The sequence below is a fragment of the Oenanthe melanoleuca genome, chromosome 1 (genome assembly GCF_029582105.1).
Source record: "Oenanthe melanoleuca isolate GR-GAL-2019-014 chromosome 1, OMel1.0, whole genome shotgun sequence".
Lineage (NCBI taxonomy): Eukaryota > Metazoa > Chordata > Aves > Passeriformes > Muscicapidae > Oenanthe > Oenanthe melanoleuca.
The window spans coordinates 4,756,169-4,776,321 of NC_079333.1; the positions used below are offsets into that span (position 1 = coordinate 4,756,169).

The window sequence follows — 20,153 nt, forward strand, 5'->3', positions numbered from 1 at the left end:
AAGGTGACTAATTTCTTCCAAGAACTTCAATTTACTTTGCCTTCCAAAGAGTATAAAACTTTACCTTTTGTGTGCACAATAGCTCTCATCCCATCATACTTTACAGAGTTTTTTATCACCAGTTTCTGTACCTCCTGGAGATGCACATTCCTCTTTCTTTTCTAAGAATTAGAAACAGGAGAAAAAAAAATTATGCACAGAGATGCTTGTACTTCCTCCCAGCATAAGCTCTGATCCTCAAGTGCGTTATTAGTGTTACTGTTGTAAACACTAAACACTCAGATCTGTTGAGCCAGATGTATTTTGATGTGAGTGAGGCTGATTTTTAAGCCTTAGGGTTCATCTAAGCTGTGTTTTCAAGCTTTTCTAATTCACAGTTGTCTAAAATTAACTTTTTTATTAATAAAAAAGTAAAAAAATTTTATTTGCCCACATTTGAAAAGAGCAAAACAATATGAGATTTCTTACAAAGTGGGAGTTAGAAATGAGTTTTAGATCATTGAGTTTAGAGAGCTGTATTGTTCAAGACTATAACTTCCAGTTTAAAATTACTATTTATGCCCTGTGCTGCACACTGGGAATAGTTGCATAAGCCCCTTTTGAAGTCAGGTCAAATTTAATACCAGAAAAAGAGACCAGCAGCCACTGAGTGGGGATGATCTAGGAACCATCAGAGTGGGAAAAAACCCCAGCTCACTGAAAACCATCTTGCAGAGAGGAAGAGGATGACTGACAAAGGAAACCCCAAACAGCAGTACCAGGAAGGCAAACCCCTGCCCTCACGCAGAGGCTGCGAAGGCAGAGGAAGCTGGCAGGTGGACTCCAAAAGCCCTCGAGGGAGGTGAAGCCTCTTCCTGTGGCGGCCACACACCAGCACAGCCTGTGGAGGAGCTTCTTCTCATCATCTTCTTCTCCTCTGCCATCCCCAGTGCTGTCCGGCCCAGCAGGATGAAGTGGAGGAGGATCGCCATCCTCGCCACCCTGCAGGCTCAGCTCCCAGCCACAGGTAAAGGCGCGCACTGGGTTTGTGAGGGGTTCCTGTAAAGCTCCTTTGAGGGAACTGTGTGGTGTTTCTGTGGTGGATTCACCACCATTTTGGTGCAGGAGGGTGTCTGTGTGAGCCCTCAGCCGTGCTGAGCTGCTGTGTTCAGCTGGCCTGGGATAAAGCGCCCCTCTGGAAGGCGGGGATGAGGGGCCCTTCTCCTGCTGGAGTGATGCAGCTGAGCAGTAACTAAGCAAAAGTCGGCCCTCACCTGGGCAGCTTTCCCTGTGATTTCAAAGGGGAGATTTGAGGCAGCCATGGGAAAGTAAGCTGTGTGGGAGAAGCCTCTGATGGAGCTGGGCCGCGGGTCTGTGGCCTCAGCAGAGCCAGCAGGTGGGAAATGGGGCACAGGTGGTGAGCAAAAGGGCAGGGCTCTTCCCCTCATAACCCTGCCTGCATGCTCCTCTCCACCAGGCAGCACAAAATGAAGCCATTTCTTCCTTTGTGTTATTTATTCGTGTGGTGCAAAGGCTGGCCCCACTTGGGTGCCAATGGAGCGGCTTTGGTGGGTGCAAATCTTCCAAAGTCACGTCGAGTTTGAGAAAGAGGAATTCACTTTTTAGGAGTATAGTAGATCAAAAGAGCAACAAAATTTACATCTGGAAGAGGCCTCAAGCAAGGTCTGATTGTGCCATAGGCCACATCTGAGTATGTATTAAAGCCAAATCCTCTGGAAGATTTTTTTTTTTCCCCTCCAGTGTGCACCTTTACTGCACTTAAACCCAGCATCCTCAAGAGCTTGGGTGGCTGCCACAGACATTTTATTTTCTGGGGATGAGAGGAGGGTTTTGCAGTTGCTTTCTAATGCTGTGGAACCAACTAGTCCTGGTGATTTGTGAGGTTTTTATTTCAGGAGGGTTTTGAGAGGAGTTTTATGCTCTGTGGCAGGCCATGATTTGTGTTCGTCCTCCCTTCAACCCCTGGGGCTCTGTCCTTTCCTGATACCCAAATACGATCCTGTACTTAAGTATATTTCTCATATTTTGTACCTTCCTCTGTATCCACAGATGCATGTAAGGCTGGAAGTTACTTTAGGTCAAAATCCGTCTGCAAAATCATCTTTTTACACTTCCTCCTTTTTAACCTGTCACACAATGTCTGTAGTTCAGGCTCCTGTTCGTGCATTTTCAGCAGAAAACTTTGAAAAATACGTAATGCAGATCGCAGAGCTCTCTGGTGCAAAGCTCTTGAGGTATTCACACTCAAAAAAAATACATGATTTAAGTTTTGAGCTGGATACTCTTGTCACTGATTTGGAGGTGGCTGTCTGTGGATTTGAGGGGGAGTATCTTTGATTCGATACCTGTAAGAGTTTGAAGTATAGCAGCACTTAGCCAAAGAGTGTAGGTAAAATAGTAGAAATATAAATCAAAACTTGTGGAATTGCTGCCACATTATGGATACAGAATAGACAGAAACAAATATGTAAGATCTGTTATGAATTTAGCTCAACAATGAGGCCAAACAGTTGGGCTTTGGATTAATTTTTCTGCCACCTGGAGTGTTTTCAAGCTTTCTTGGACTTCACTTCTAGGGAAATGAACTTTTATTTTTTTCATGAAATGAGCTCAGAATTCAGTAAACTGTATACCTTCTCACAGTGAGTTCATTCCACTTCACTGTCAAGTGTTTGTGCTTATTCTTTAAAAGGGCAGTTGAAAAATGCCACCAAGATTAGCACGGAGGAACTCATAAAGCCTTTCTTTTTGAAAGAACTCTTTGAGTTCTGAAGTAAATATGTCAGGCATGAGGAAAAAACAATGTTTTAAGGTAATTCTAGAAGTAGGCCATGAATTCTGGTGCAGACTTTGAATTTGACACCAGACCATAAATTTCAGAATGCTCAAATTTGGTCTTTGAGCAATCAGAGGGAAGGCATCTCATATTTTTAAATACACATTAGTATATGTACAGGATTAATTTTCTTTATTTTCCCTCTTCAAAGGCACAAAAGTGTACATCTGGAAATCCAGCTGAGGTCCTCCTATAATCCCTCTGTTAAAAAGTCCATGACAAGTAATAATTTTAATTATGAGCAGGTGACTTTGTTAATCGTGTTGTTTGTTGAGACAAGAATACTACAAGCCTAGTACCTGAATATCTCAACTAAAATGGCAAAAATTTGCATACAGTTTACACAGCTTATATTCTGAAGTATGACAGGCTTTGATAGCACTAAAACAGTCCTGTGAGCAATACTGTAGAGTTGCCCCTCGATTTTTTTTTTTTTTTTTTTTTTTAATTTTAAGGCTGAAGAGATGATACTTCGATTTATACAACCACTTGCTTGCATATAAGTGTACGTGCAAAAGTTGGAGAACAGCCCTCCCCTTCTACACTTCTTTACAGAGTCACTTTTCTCAGTATTGTCTGCAAAATGGAACTGGACAGTGCCTTTTTTTTTTTTTTTTTTAAGCTAACTCTGTGGAAACTACAGCATGTTGGTCTTTACCAGATGTTACTTGCACAACTCATTTCCACCTTGTTTTTCTGCTCTGCGTATCTGTATCTCCTGCTCATGGGGTTGCCATGATGCCATGAACCTTTTTTAGTCACTTCAGGGACAGGTAATAGGTTTTAGCGTTAACTCTTTTCTTCCCTTTTGTCAGATGATTTAGCTGCTCTGCAAAATGACAAGATCTGTAAACCAGTTGTTTACAAGCTTGTCTAAGGAATTCAAACAAGTAAATTCAGAGTTTTTTCTATACCATCCCCATGTCCTTATGCGCTGTCTTAAGTTCTCAGAGCTGCATTCTTGTTACACCTAGGGGAAAAAAATTTAAAGGCTTAATTTTACATGTTTTATTTCTTTTATTTCTTCTGCCTGTTCACAATGATTCATTAATAATTTATGGAAAAAACCCTATGAACTGGCAGAATGGAACAAAATGTAGGCAATGTAGCCTTTCTTTGTAAAGGGACATTTGTTGAGCCCTTGCAGTGCTATGTTCAATTCTGTAATGCTTGTTACAGAATAAGTGCTTTCTATCTTAACCCTTCCAAGCAGAATTCCTAATCAGTGAAGTAACAAAGTAATGATCACATTCCTTTTGGATTTTTATGTGCGCTAGATAAGAAGGATACACAAAATACAGAAAGCTATCTGCAAAATATATTTCTACTTTTCCTCTGTGTGTCCTTCTTAAGTAAGACTATGTGGATAAAAAGCCCACGTGGAGTTGAAAAAGGAGGTTCACTAGCAGCTTAAGGGGACAAGAATTTGATGTGTAAATGAATGCTCATGCGAGGAATGTTTTTGACAACCATTTTCTGTTATTCACACTTGAATGGTGACTAGCATGATGAGTAAATTTTTTATATTTTGTTTTCCTTGCATATGGGTTATTTCCTATTTCCAAATTATCACCAGACTCCCTTTCAAAAAGAGAAGAAAAATTCTTTTGTGCGATTGCAGACAACCATAGAATCCTCCTCCCTATTTCAAATTAATCATATATGTTTGTATAGCAATGTAAGATGCATCAGCTGTTCTGGCAAGAAAATAGAGGATGTTTTTAGGGCAAGAATGGAAAATGCAACTTCTTAAAAACATTTAAAATGTATATTCTGCTAAAGGTATCTACTTTCTCCATGAGTGTGTTAAACTTATAAACGTATTGTTGACTTTTCACTCTTCTGCTGACTTCGGTCAACAGATAAATTTAAGGTTCACTGCTGGTTCTTTTAATGTTAACAGAACAATTTATGCTATTCTAGAGTCTATGAGAAGCTGCAATTTTGCAAATTTTCCTGATTTGTGATGTTGTCAAAGGTAATACTTTGAGACTGGGACTGAATATTGTTTTCTTAATTAACTTGGTCCTTTAAGAAATGCATGGTATTTTTAGCTTTTAAAGTATGACAGTCCAAAACAGCTTTTTTTTCAGGAAAGCAATGAAAACGTTTATCTCCACTCTGTCCTTTGATTTATGACTTCATATATAACAGATAAAATGTGCAGGCAAATGGAAAGCTTGGTTTGCAGTTCTTCGATCCGCTCACCCAAACGCACAGGCCTCGGAAAACAGCGAAATGCTTGTGTTCAGCCCCAAACAGTGGGTACATCCATCTTTGTGGAAGTTAGACTTCTTTCAGTCCTTTGCCAATATAACTATGAAAAATAGAAGTAGAAACCAACTAGTTAGTTCCTCAGCCTCAGAGGTCACAAGGGCTGGCACTACTGTGCGAGTGCTACTTTAATGATAGAAGCCACCTCAATTTTTGAGCCATGTGGATTGGAAATATTTTAAGTCCTACAAATTTCCTAGGAATAAGCCACCAACCTTTGGAAGCCGGTTGTGTATTTTGTTCTCAATCCTTTGTTATATTTCTGTTAAGTCTTACAAGAACAGCAAGTTTGGAGTTTTCCATCCTTCTGTGCTTTGGGTATACGAGACTATGTTAAACACGTGCTTGTGGAGCCTGAAGAAGTCCTTTTACTATCTGGCCTGTTTCTTTTATGAGATGTATCTGTAATGAAAACTTCACCTCTGTCCTGACTCTTTTGGAGTAGCAGACAATTCTTTTCAATTTGTTATATTTTTAAGTGAAGGAGAAGCCATAATAGTAACACAGCTCTCTGAAAACTCAGATAATGCAGCGGTGAAATATATTCCAAGTTAAATTCGATGGAAGCTTTGAAGAAGGGAAAGAGATTGGAAAATTTTCAACAAATAATAGAATAAACAGCAGCATGACACACTGAATAAGTCCATAGGGTGGCCAGTTGTCAATACTTGAGGGTGGTTTGGTTTGGTTTTTTTAGGACATCTCACAGTATGCTATTTACCTAAAGTTCAAGTGGCTGTCTTAGGAGAAGATATTAACTTTAACTGCAAATAAACCTTTCTAGTTTACTGGTAAAGTTTGCTAGCTTGTAAAGTTAACCTTGAAAATGCAAGTCTGCATGGCTCCAGAAAAAATAAAAGAGCAAACGAACTCTCTATAATTTGTCACTTCTAATATTTTTTTTTTAAGGCAAGTGCTATTTTTGGGGGTGTGAAAGCATGCTGCAATGCTCAGGGTTGCAAACACTGAAACTGATTTCCTTGTCAAAAAGAAAAGCATATGAAACATTTTGAGCCGGAGAACACTTGGAGAAGCTTTCCTAAGACCCCCTTCAAGTTTGTATATTAAAAATGAACTAATTTTTTTATTTACATCAGAGCAACGGTCTGAAATGCTTTTCTAACAGGATAAGCTGCAAGAGCCATGAAATTAATGAGGGAATACTAATTTAGGTGGTGTTTAATTTCAAGTAAGTATTTACTGGCCGTGGAATAAAGACCTATGTAACTGAAAACCCCTTTTTCCTTGTTGTTCATCCAAATTTCAGGAGTTTGTTCCAGCCAAGAGCCATGAATGCTCTGTATTCATTTCACTTAGAGTGTTGCTGCATGACAGCCAAACATGAAATAAACGAAGCCAAGTAGTTATAAAAATGCTTCCCAAATATTTAATGCATCAGTGTGTGTTGTAAATTCATTCCAATTCCCCATGGTATGCATCTCCTCACAAAGCAAGCTGAGGCTTGGGGTAAACAGAAGAGAAAGAAATCTCCAGGTGGTGACCACTGTATAGGTGGGAGAAAATTGAGGCTCTTTGTGTGGGCATGTGGATTTTGGAGCAAAACATGAATTTTGAATTAGTTTATATAGAAATTCAGCTCAAACTAAAATTGAACATCCAGTATTTTACTTCTGATCAGATCAATCTGAAGCAAGAGTTTGGTATAGTCTGACAATGTCACTTTTTAAATACTCTCAGCAAATAGCGTTTCAGTCAAGGAGATCAATTTCTAATCGTCGATACCATGCATTCCTAGTTATCAAGTATTTGTTTTGTCACTCAGAGAGAGTTGAAAGTTTTTAATTACTCCTTAAAAAAAAAAAATATATATATATATATATATAAACTGGATTCCTGAGCTGGGATCTTGCAGCTCACAATTAATGCAGCAGAATTTAATATTATAATTATTAATAAACCTTTGCAAAGAAAAATCATAATGCATATCATATTATATAGCATAGCCATCAAATTGCTATTGGTCATTTGTTTAGTTGTATATCAGCAGGCATCAGTCAGGGAACTCCACATCAAGTCTTTGGGAGCAGAAATTATTTCTGTGTTGTTGCCATTATGCAGTGTCTCATCCAGCCATGTAAAGCCAACTCCAGGAAAAGTCTTACCAGAATTGAGTCTTCTCCCTCTCTTTGTCTCTCTCATTAAGGTTTTTTTTCTCCATGATGCAAATTTGCACAGTGTCATCACTTTGGGCTTTTATGTAAGGTAATTTCAGCAGCACTTTGTGCAAGCAGGTGCATTTCTGGAAATGGCAAAAATAGGATAACATCTTACAAGTTGGATTAATAATTATTCTCTAAGGGAAGGAAGATGAAATACCAACAACATAGTATTTCTCTCTCTCTGTATCTTGTAGAAAAATTCTACCTAAAGACAATTTCTAAGAAGCAAACAAATCTGTGAATTGCCATGAGAGTAGTTGCTCCGTTCATAAAATGTCACCCATGCCATGTAGCAAATTGGTGTCTTTGGATAATTTTTGAAAGAATGTTGTTTAAGTTCTATGGATTTCTTTCTAACTTGCTGCTGATTTTCAGGATTCATTTGTTGTTTTATGTTATTTTATGATTTGTTGCCTAGAGGTAAAATACCTGAGTTAGTGTCCAGAGGGGAACTCATTCTGAAAGTCTAAGTCATTATAGACTAGACACTCTTAAGGTAATTTCTAATAAAAAAATTTTCAAGATAAATGTATGGAAGTAAGTGTACGTTCTTCTGTTTGATTTTTTAAATGATTTTAAATTTTCATATTTCTCAGGAAATGAAAAAAATTGCTATTAATACTGGTTTGGCACCTAATGGTCTGTTGGAATTTGAAGAGATACAGATGCAACACAACTGAAGTAACACATGATAATTAACTGGAGGCTTACACTAAGGAAGGATTTCACTTCGTGCTTGTTTGTTACCTGCGGTTTTTTTCCTGCTTATTTATCAGTCACATCTTTATTACTAAGGGGCTTCTGGTTCTTTCAGTCTCTTTCAGGACATGTAAGTTCTCTGCCTAAATTTTTCTGAGGAGTTTCTCTGGTATGTGATGTGGAAGAACAAAATCTTTGCAGGTGGTAATCTCGGAGAGAATTAATGAAAGCAAATGAGAACTTTGCAGAGAAGGGAAGGGGAATCCTATACCTGTCACTTGTTGCCTAATTTTTAACTTCTTGAAACTATTGATCTTTTAAATGTAAAACTGAGCATTCATGTGTTATGAGCATAAGTATAGCCAGCAAGCTGGAGGAGATAAACAAGGTTATTCCATCTGGATTTTCAAGCAGAAAACACCATTCCAGTTATTTTTAAAAGTGAGCCTCCAATACATGCCAGAAGGGCTTTCTAGAATTTACTCTCTCAAAACACCCATCTAAAAAGGAAAGAAAAAAAATCTCTTTGGATAAAATTAGTTTTAATTATGCTTTTGGTAGGATCCATTCTCATTTCTATTGGAGCAGGGAGAGGATGGGAGCTTTCCCTTCCCACACCCCATGCTCTAGATGAACAGTGGTGCAGGGAGTGCTGATGCCCATGGCACAGAGATGCATCCTGCTCCACCTGGGTCATGGTACAGATAGGGGGCTTCACTGTCGATGAGCTGTAAAATGCTCTCATTTGAAAGCCCAAACCACCCCAGATTTTGGCAGCTGGCCCCTGTTTTCTGCATCAAGCTCAGTACAGTTTGCTGACAATCCGTATTTCTTTTTCCCAAGAAAATTATTCCTGATTTTATTGAAGACAGCACCACATCGTCTGGGGTTTTTTAATACAACAAGTTTGCGAGAGAACTTAGAGAAATTTTTTGAGGCTGTCTGATGCAATCGAAAATTCTGATGAAGACTATTTTTAACTTCAAAATTATGGTCTGCTCCCAAAAGTTTGGAAAAAACTACAGATATTCAAGAGTTGTGCTTTTCTTTTTCTGAAGTGATTTGCCTAAAATATAATGAAATATTCAATATTGTGCCAACTGGTGTCATTAATTGACTTTTTTTTTTTAATTTCCAAAATGTGATCCATTCTGATCACATCTCCAAGTGTTTTTCCTTGACTCAAACATTTAAAAACCCCAAAATTCTCTCACAAAATTACTTCTCTCTAGAAGAAGCAGCTTTAATTTACCTTGTTTTGAATTCCATCTTAAATTTCAGTTGTCCCTAGTATTAATGTGAGCTAGGCAGATCTATTAGTTTCCCTCTCCTGTCTATTCACACAGCTAAATAAATCTCATTTTTCCTTATAACTCAGAGATTATTTCACTATTTGACTCAAAATTCAGCAGCACTATAGTGCATTTGTTGGTGCTGTTAGCTGTGTCTCTTCTGATGGAAGAGCAGCACTGCTTATTTTCAGGCTTGAGACAATTTTTTTTTCTTCTTTTTATAACTCTCTTAAAGAAGTTACATATATGAACCTTCAGCCCTATCTTATGGTAACATCTTTTCCAAAGTGTTTTTCTCTGATTTTATCTTTCTCAGCTGCAGAGAAGTAGCTAACAAGTTTACCCCCTTTCTCTCTTGCTCTTCTTTTTACATCCTGAGCCAAATGTCTATTTGTTAAACATAATGGTGGTTGTAGTAGAATAAATATCAGGTTTAAAACAGAGTTTAAAGAGAAGCAACTTTCTGGAAAGCTTTGAAAAATTAAAATTAATGAAATATTGAAATATTCCCCCCACTACCTTCCCCCTTATTTTCCATTAGTTAATCAAAACCCTTCCAGAGTATTTTTGTGAGACATCAAAAAGTCAGTGAGTAGTTTGTGTTCTGCATTTGGGAAGAAGGAAATTTAGATTCAGCTCTTTATTCTGAATGATTTGGAGCAGGGACTTGGATGGGTCTTCCACATGCTAAGCCATTTGAGAGACTCTTGCTGATTTCGGTGAGAAATTCTAATGGAGCCTATAAAGATTCCTTAGTTAATGGGTCATCAGAATTTGCTCCTGATGAACTTGACAAACTTCTAAAAAAAATAAATCTCAACCTCAGTTGTAGTATTTTACAGAATGAGTTTAACCTTTTGCAGTCAGCTGGGGTATGTGTCTCTAAGAGTTTCCCCATCCACCCTGGCTCTCTTTAGTGGTCACTGTATTCCAGCACAATCAGGATCACTGAGCAGGTTCCTGTGTGTGAGACTCTCTGCAAAACGGTGCACAGAGGTGGGGCTGTTCTCTCATGGCTGGGTATATAAATATAGCATTAAAATAGTATTAATATGAGGACTGATAATATATGCTTATATATGGATGGTTCTGCCACTGCTGAAATTGGAATTATACAGGGCTGGGAGATTTAGAAGGTGGCTACCAAATCTTAAAGATATGCAGGGATCTGAGGGATTCAGCAATATGAAATTTGATCGGCAGAGGCAATCTGAGAAAGCCCAGCACATCTGCTGACCTTTCCTGAACAGAAGGATTATCTGGAAGGGCTTCAGGTATTTAAAAAGATCTGGCAAGCAGCATGACCTCTAGATGTGCTGTGACTGTAATGTAGGGATGGTAATTAATTTCTGTCAAACTTTCCCCTTCTAATTAGTTCATGTCAGTGTTTTAGTAAGTGCCACTTATTTAAGCATAGCTAATTTAAAACTAATTTGGCTATCTTGCTTAGGCAGCTGCCCAATGGTTTCAGCAGGAGTTTTACTTCAGACAAACTGCTTGGGCATTTACCCTGCTGCTCAGCCAGACTTTTGCAGCTCACACAAAGATTTGTGCTGAAGGAAAGGTGCTGTTATCAGATAGCTGAAAACCAATTTAGTGCTGTTTATGTGAGCTGCTGCCACCTCCATAAAGACTGCAGTATATGCCAACCTTTTGGAAGGGAGAGAGTTTCTCATTCTGTGCCTTTCCTTTCGGTGGGGCCTTCACATCTTTTGATGCTTTAATGAAAACATGATAGTGTTCAGCCTCTTCTATAGTTAGAAGGTATCTTACACACAAGAAATTAATTGCCTATAAGTACTTACAGTATCTAGCATTTTTTTGTCAATTTGCATGTATAAATTATTATAGCAGTTTTAGTGAGATCTGAAGTTTTAATGAGATCTACAGTTAAAAAAGATGTAATTCCTAAAGCAGTTTTGTTTTGAGGTTTGCGTCTTTCTTTGGCTCATTATCTTGTTTTGTTGTAGTTCTGATTATTTTGATAGTATCTTCTGGTGCTTTTTAATCCACCTGATTAGGAAGATAGCTATTAAGATACTAAGAAAAATCAATATGAGTGAAATGTAACATTTTAAAATTGGGCAATTTGAACTTTAGGATCTTTTTTGAAGGATTTGTAGGTAATTCTGACAATTCCAATCATCCTCAATCGTCTTTCTCCCCTTAGTGAAACAGTGCTGGTTTTTAGATAAAGCAAGAAAATAGAAAAATGGGGTTGCAGGTTTTATACTTTCACTTGTGGTTGATGATTTACTCTGCAACCTTTAGAAATCCACTGGAATGTGTGTAGGCTTTCCAATAAACTGGAACTGGATCAATCAGCTCCAGCTTAATCAAAATGGGCCGTATGTTGGCTTTTTTGGTTCACTGTGCATAACTTATCTGGTTGTCAATACACAAATAACACTTAGAGGGTGTTAACACAAGTGGCCCTGAAGACTATATGGTGCTTTAGAATTGGATTAATCAACATAGAGGTTTTTTGCCCATTTCATGATGGTGTTTTGAAAGCTGAGACCTATCAAGCATCCTTTAGATCCTCCAAAGCAATGTTTTATGTATATAGGGAATTAAATAAGAAAACTATGTACAGGAAATTTAAATAATGCTTAAGTCTGATTTACTGCTACATTCACACACACAGTGATATGTTCTGCTTACAGGATAGCTGTTAGTTGCCTTGGGAAAATAGCCAACTTTTTCCCTTCCTACTCTTTAAAAAACCTTTGTAATTCAAGGCTCAATTGAACTGATAAAAGGAGCAAAAAAGTAAAAATAAGTTATGTATGCGCTGTTAGTATTCCTGAAGTGGGAATAAAGAGGGAAAAATAAAGTCTGTGTGTTATTTCACACACACAAAGCATCTGGAGCTCTTTAAGAAATATGCTCCAGAGCTGAAGAACATTTATTGCTCCCCACACAACACATGCATCTGTCACATCTCCTAACATGATGGTGTTCAGCCTGGTTGGCAACCAAGTGTTGTTGTTTAGACACAGCCTTTCTGGGATCACAAAAATACAAAAACAATTATTCTACCTACCTCTCACTCCTACAGGAGCATCTGTGCTAAGACCTGATGATTGTAATATCTAAATATCTCATATAGGCTAAGTCAAATGTGCTGTTTTGGATGGGAGCAGTTCTTGCTGTTTCAGTGGATGTTGAAGCTTGGCTCTCAGCTGTCTGCCTGCTGCTTTTCTCCCAGGTAGCTCCTAGCTGCCGAGGGCTTGCCCTATGCATTAACTATTAACCAGGCATCAAGGCAAGGCCCTCCTTCGGGGATTGGCTGCAGTTTATTTGCTCAGAGTGTAGAACTCTGCGCCTCGGGCACCAAACGGAGCAGCACCTTGGTCTTGAACTCCCTGGTCTGGGGCTGCCGAGGGGTGAAGCTGCCTGAGGGGAGCTGTATTTCAGCAGAGCTCTTGTTCTGCCTGTTCTGGCTTATCCAGCCTGTAAAGGGGCTTGGAAAATGCTCCATGCCTGGCACTTACCTATTTTCTGTGTCATGCGTGTGAACCAGGCAGGCATGAGTATGACTGAAAGCTACTTCAGGCTTTTTTTTCCCCGAGTCTTTCATTCTTGGGGTCTTGAGCTGAGAAGGAAAAGTGTGAAGTATTTGGTGACAGAGTCCTTAAGCCAAGTGGCACTTAGAATGGAGTTTACATGCAATTAGTCAAAACATTGCCTCTTCAGTAACCTTATGTAGCATGCAAAGGAACACCCACTTGAGTATTCATGCAGGGGATGATTGCTGCCTAAAACACAATGGGAGAGAGAAGAAGAAATGAAAAGGAGAATAGGTGCTGTTAAAAAAACCCCCCATAAACTAACTGATTGCTGAATCAGAGAACCAGAAGAAGGACCCACACTATCCAAATAGCTTTGGCATAGGGCGAATGGGGGCAAGAACGCAAATCCTTATTGGGAACTATTGGCTGAGTTTATGGAATGGACTTTTTCAGGTTGGCTATAGGAGCCAAAGTTTGCCAGGGAGACCTTCCTCATTCCTAATTTGTTCTATTTACCCATTTGAGAGAGGCATAAGAATAACAATGTTTGATCAATCCCATTACAGACATATTTATATAAATTTAATGGTGAAGTTCACATGTGCTCTTTGGTGTATAAGCATGAAAACATGCTCCATGTCTATTATGGAAACCATTTTAAAATGTAGATTTCATGAGGATCAAAGATGATCCTTAGTGTTTGTTTGCCACAGCCTGCAGACTTATTAAAATTACAAAACCTATTGATCATATTTCATCTTTTATCAGATAAACAGCAGTTTTCTGTGAGTAAGTGAAGTTCTGCCATTAGATGCATGCAGCCCAAGGTGGAGGGAATAATGTCTTCTCAGCAGGTGCCAGGAATAATGGAATATTTCTTTTTTAAGCTTAGCATTACTGTTTCAAAAGCAGTGAGGGCTATTGCTGCTGGGTTCTCTTCTGATTCTTTCCTACTTATTCCCCTTTTACTACCTGGATTTCGTGTTCTGTAATCAAATGATGTGGGTATGTCTTCCTAGTTATTTACCTCCCCAGCATTTGAGATCTATTATAATTTCTGTAATAGTAAATTATTTTAAAAACGCAAACATAAGATGGGAAATCCAGAAATGTGAAGTCATAAATATCTTTTTAACTTTCATTCTATTTGTCTTTCTCGGACCATACTACGTGCATATCCCTGGATGTTCTCCTACACACATATTTCCCATATAAGAAAAAAAAGGCTTTGTGTTTGTGTCTGCCACATTTTAGAATTACACTATTGCAACTTAAGGGCTGGCAAATTTCCTGTCTTTAAAATACTGAATTTATTGAATGATGGAAGTAACAGCTTTGATATTATTTGAGAGATGGATAACCTCCCTGCTGCAAGAAAGATCTGGTAAAAGCTGCTGCTTCAAGAGAATTTAAAACTGTGAGTGAAAAAAGGAATAGTACAGATCCTTTTAATGGAATTATGAGACTCAAATTGGTTTTTTTCCCCCTGTGTAATTCTTTCATATAGAGGGTGTCTGAGCTGTCAGTAGTGTGGGAAGAGCAATGTTAGTTGCAACTAAATTTAAAGAAAGGGCTTTTCAGCAGCCTTCTTGCCCAGGTTCATCAAGCAATGATGGACATGAATATGTTAATTCCTGGATTTTTGTTACTGATTACCTTCTTAGCCAGCTGAATAACGGGTCTGAAGTTTCTGTCATGGTAGTAACTGCCTGTGCAGTTACCATTAAATACAGACATCTTGCCTGTTGAACTTGAAATTTAAGAAAGAGCATAATGTTTTATTTAGATTCTCTTTCAATAAAATGTCTGAGTTCATGACAGGAGATATTTAGAGAGCTGATCAAAGCCATGGCAGTTCTGTCAGCTCCAGAAAGACATTGATGGCTTGTTCTCTGAGAGGAGAAATAAGCAAGAGAGCAAGCCATGAAACCAGCACCATACATCTGGGTGGCTGTGTGTATGAGAGTGAGACATACTGGAGTGCAAGGAGCAGACAAGTCTAAGTGTCTGTGCCCTCTTATAGAAGAAGAGTAGGGGTGATGCTCTGCTATAAGTAAATAATATACCTTTGATGTTTCTTTTTTGGTCAGAGAAGCCTGTTCTTGTTGCTTATCCCAAGGTGTAGGTCATTGCTGTGGTCATATTCCCTCTTCTCCAAGAGAACCACTGCTGGTGAGTGGCTTGTGTGGACTCATGGAAGGACAGAGGCCTCAGTGCCTTCTTCAATATGTGAGATGTCAAAAAGTGGCTGTGTGAGTGCTCAAATTAGTCTAGGTTGGCTACACCAGACTTTTGTCCCTCTTAGCACCTCAGCAGGTATCAGTGTTGCAGTATGAGTGGAACATCTCCTAAAAGCATCACCGTAAATGGACCCCTGTGAAAGCAGACAGAGAGAAGCCATGGTTTAAATTAGTCAAGCTGTGCCAAAATTAGCTTCTTGATAGTTGACATTACAGTGAGTCTAATACGTTTTGATCTTGCAATCCAGACAGGACTGTGATTTCTGTGTCTTTACCTTGTCCCTGAATTATGTGATAGCCTTTTGTTTTGGCTGGGCTGTAACGTGATTTGGGAATGTGGCTTGGCACCATCTACGCTGCAGAATAAATGATGTTCCCAGCATGTCTGAGCAATTATCTGATGAGTTCCTTATCCTCCCCCACTGAAGGCTATTTTTAATCTTTTAATGAATCAGCACTTGCTACTCATCTCATTGTTTTCATTAATCTAATGATTCCTTAGGAATTGGAAATATTCCATAACCCATAATAGGTCCTCACCTTCCTCTCCTGAAGTAGTATGTTTTTGTAATTTCTATTCTAATGGGGTAAATCAAAGTGCAGAATGGTTAATTGCTTTTCAGAAAGTTTCTGTCAAAGTCAGCAACAGAATTCCCACTTTCTATATCCATCAAATATGATATCTTTCCATGCTTGAATTCATTATGAACTAATAGAATGGAAAACCAGACTAGAGCAGGCAAGAAACTTTTAAAGTATATCTCAGGAGCTTTGTTCATGAGCTTTCAGTTAAAGCAAGGGGAAGTTGTTTCATATTGCTGGTTTAGCAGAAAAACTGCTATACAAGTAGAAACTCTTATTAAGATAAGAAAAGTATCTCTACACAAGAGATTCTTGTAGATCTTGCTGCAGCAAGAATGAAAAGGAATGGAAGATAATTGCAGTGCTGAAACATGTAGTAGTTGAGTTGTAATATACTTTACATACCTTTACGACCACCAAATTGAAAGAAATTTAAAAATCATCAACCACAACCAACCTGATTGCCAGCACTTAGATCTGTCTAAGTGTCATGTCCAGTATGGAGAAGCCCAGACACAGCAGTATGATGCAGAATATGGTGAAAATCCATTTGGTGACTCATAACAGGATGCTGGGAATGCTGAAATTTTACTGAATGGTAGAGTCCAAAAGGCCACATGCAAGGAAGATAAGGAGTAAAATAGATACATCAGTGAGGATTTACGTTAAGCTAGAAGGCATTGGAAAAGCCTTAACTGACATTAGATACAAGGTTTTTGTCTGGTTGTTGAAGTGGTACTCTCTATGATGCTATCCTTGTTACTGGCAATGCCAAAGATGTGCTGGAAACCACAAGGCAGCAGGATTTTGCTTAAGCATTCATCTGTTGCATGAAAACAATAAAGCTGGCTTTACCTTGAAGGAGCAAAACATCAACAGCTGACATTTGAAGGGGATCAAGATGAACATAACCTCCAAAAAACCCACCATGGATGTGTTGTTCTGCAGTGAGCTGACAGAAGGGTGTTATGGCCAGGAGGGAAATCTTGCATTGAGTTTGTTTTTCTCTTGAAAAGGTGATACTGCAACTGCTGCATTAAATTAGAGGCTTCAGTGGAGAAAGTGCATTCATTGACCTTGATTTGTTTTTTGTTTCTAGCAACATTTTAATAGAGAAGTACTTTTTTCCAAGAAAAATACACTTGAAAAGCAGGAATAAGGTCTTGAGTTCCCAGGGGATTTCTGTGAGTCTGGATATCATATCTGCATCAGCCCAGATGTCTGTCCTAGGATTAGTGCTGGGTAGCCAACCCTCAGGTGGCCTGCTACTGATCTCAGCACAGTAGCAGAATGATGAGCAATTGACTGCCTCAAAATGTTGGCATGTGTAACTGGAAATGTTTGTAAATTTAAAACAGCAGGGGTTTTCCAAGGTGTTGAAAAGGAATGGAGAAGAGTGGGTGGCAGAGGAGCCACCATAAATTTTCTCCAGATACAAGGGCTGAAAATGTTTTGATTTCTTCCCCTTCGGGCTTGCCTTAAGTTGAGTACCAGAATCAGAGGGGCTTTCAGGAAAGCCATGTGTGGGTGTAGAAAATGAAAGTATGGTAAGGCTACTGTCTTCAAATTAATATAGAGAATAAGTTCAATAATGTCACGGGGTCTGAGGCTGTGATATTAATTTTCCTCTTGTACAGGAAAACCACAGTGCCTCTCACACTGCTGGTTGTCACTCGGTGCTGTCACATGCCTTTCCCAAGTGTGGCCCTTTTGGATCCTGGTCTGTCATTGATCTGCCACGTGAACATCAAATGGCCATTGCCTGTTTCTGTGCCTGTATCCCTTTGTTACTTGAGTACTTGGATTCTGATAGTGTTGCACCCCACAGAGTGTATTAATGAATGCGCTAATTGAAGCTAGGTTAACCAGAAACACGTGTCTCTGCAGGTCTGAGGCACATGCACACTTTGAGGGCAGCTGCTGTGTTTAAGCAGGTGCACATGTAACACCATGAACAGTATCATTGAAAACTGCAGTGATTGATGGCTGGACCTCAAGACTATTTAATGATTTACAATGGCAATCAACTCTTGCTGTTATCATTTTATGGGCACTGAACATTCATCAATGAGAAATACAACCCTTACAGCAAAGCAGGTTGCTATTGGGAGTTTCATGTGGAGGTCAACTGGGTAGCTGAGTACCTCTGTCAAAAGCCTCAGGGTAATTTAAAGTAACAGAGCTTCGTGGGTTTGGTTTGGGTTTTTGTTTAAAATTTTCCGTCAGTCTCCAGAGACAGTGCTGTTTTCTCACAAGAGCATCTCAGAGGCTCTTCCACTGCTGACTTGTTTAGGGTCAGAGAGTTGCTTCAACACAGAGGCTGTGCCTCCTTTTGTTTTGAATGTTTTTGTGAACTCCTTCTGAAATGTGCAATGCCCGGCTGCTTTCCCCTCAACTCAGCAGAAAACGCTGCCACTGCTGATCTCTGTGACAGAGCAACGGGTGACAAACTGCCTTGTCATTTCAATCAAAGCCACCCACACTTGTCATTAGGTTTATCCAGGGTTAAACTGTTCATTATGTGCCAGCCCAGCTGCCAGGGGTGGCTGTTTTTCTTAATCTGGTGTCATAAGCTGTAGGTTGGAGGCGGGGATGGAAGCACCTGCTGGCTCAAGTGATGGCTTTATTCTGGGAGCTGCAGACTCAGCTGAAAGACAAAACAAATGGGGACACGAGTTAGTGGGCCTGCAGTTCACAGGGACAATGTATTTTGTCAAATTAAGAGTTTGTTTAAATGAAATTATACAGCAGTTCTCATCTCCTTCTGCTCCCTATATACCATAATTCTGGAAACTTTATTCCTCTTGTACCCTTCTCTCACATTAAACTGCTTTTGACTGTTGCTGGGCTTTTCTTTTTCTTTTCTCTTTATTTTTTTTCTTTTTTTTTCTTTTTTCTTTTATTTTAATTAAGAATCCTTGATGTTTAACTGGAATATATTCGACAACATTTTTGGTTAAAAAGGCAAATATATAAGAAGAGATGATATAGACTTAGCTAATGTAACCTATTTCACTCTGTAACAGTGTAACTCCAAATACATTTTATTTTTGTTTTTGACATGTTATGTCTCTGGATTATAAACTTATTTTTCTTCATCTTGGCCTATAGTGTTAGGGCAATACAGTTCAATGCCTTATCTCTTGGAAGTGGAAATGTTGTTTTGAGTCTGACACTGGCAGACTTTGCCTACCACTTACTACGGCTAAGTGGAAATAAATAGTATCTTTAAATTTTTCATTAGGTACTGTGCTGTTGTTTGTAAAAAGCCCACCTGGACTCCTGAGAGACAGCTACTCCCTGAGTAGCTAAGAGAGAATAGAATAATTAGATTCAGATTTATTTTTTTCCCAGCCACTAGAAAGAAAATATCTACATCTGAGTTATTTTGAGTAAATACTCTATGATAGATTTTTTTTTTTAATATGACAACATTTACAGGGCATTAAAACTTTAATTTTCATAGAATACTCAAGTACTGGGTATAGTGCATGTGTATTTTTTTAATAACATAAACTACCTAAATTCTGACAATATTACCAACTATTCATTGCTACTGGATAGCTTTAAATGACCCAAATATCCTAAGCAATTTCAATAACTCAAGTTTTAAACCAATATAACTTATTACAGCTTGTTTTCTTATATCCTTCTGGTTTAATCAACCCAATATAGACAAAGAAGCATTCAAGATAAATATATATAATTGTTACATGTATTTTATATTATTTTTAATACAGAATTGATATAAAAAATACCTCTATATGCTGCATGCTAAAAATAAGTGTATTGTAATAATGTTGAGGCTTTCCAAGAGAATATACAGCTCATGTCTCAAAGCTGGGCTCTGGGGCAAGTTTTTATTATTATGGCCATTAAAATAAGAAGTTTTTTCATACAGAAAAACAACATCAATCATCTGACCTGTATCTTTCCCTCAGCACTCTGAACAAAAGGGATTTTATCAGCTAAGTTTCTCTGCTAGCCAAAATGCTGCAAAAGTAGAATGGGATAATTTTTCTGAACTGCCTAAAATTTGTCAGTCAAGTACCTGGTTTGGTCAGGTCCTTTGTTTATAAGGCAGAGCAGGTAATTTTTTGACCTGACACAGTGAGGGACATGGACATAGACCTTCCACTTGGGATGGGTAAGAGCAGTGAGATCTCAATGCCTGCACGGAGTCAGTCCCTTTGTTGTTAGCTGGGATTAGGGGGCTGCAGATGGTTTGAGTTTGGTTGGAATTTTTTATTGGGTGATTTAAAATTGGAAAGCTTTCCTGTGGGATGTATATGGAGTGGGGAGAAAAGGGTAAGATTAAAAGGAGGGGAGGAGAAAATGAGGCAAATGTTCTGTCAAGGTTAGGCTTCTTGCAGAGACAGCTGAGGTGAGAAGAAAAGGGGAAGCATCAGAGGGTAAGCAGCAAAGCATAGGGTTAAGGGGAGAATTGTAGGGATGATGGTCCAGTAACTTACCTTTATATCACCCTTTTCATGTTAGAAATTATCCTGAGAAGCCAAGCTGTGTTCAGAGGTAAG

General features: G+C 38.7%; 1 protein-coding gene across 1 annotated transcript in view; it reads left to right on the forward strand.

Annotated features, from left to right (window-relative positions):
* Positions 1-755: 755 nt before the first annotated feature.
* Positions 756-20,153, forward strand: part of CD247 (CD247 molecule) — a 46,960-nt gene continuing 27,562 nt past the window's right edge. Inside the window, exon 1 of the mRNA XM_056487309.1 lies at positions 756-1,006. Coding sequence (XP_056343284.1) covers positions 949-1,006 — 58 coding nt within the window. The 5' untranslated portion in view covers positions 756-948. The remainder of the gene's footprint in view (positions 1,007-20,153) is intronic.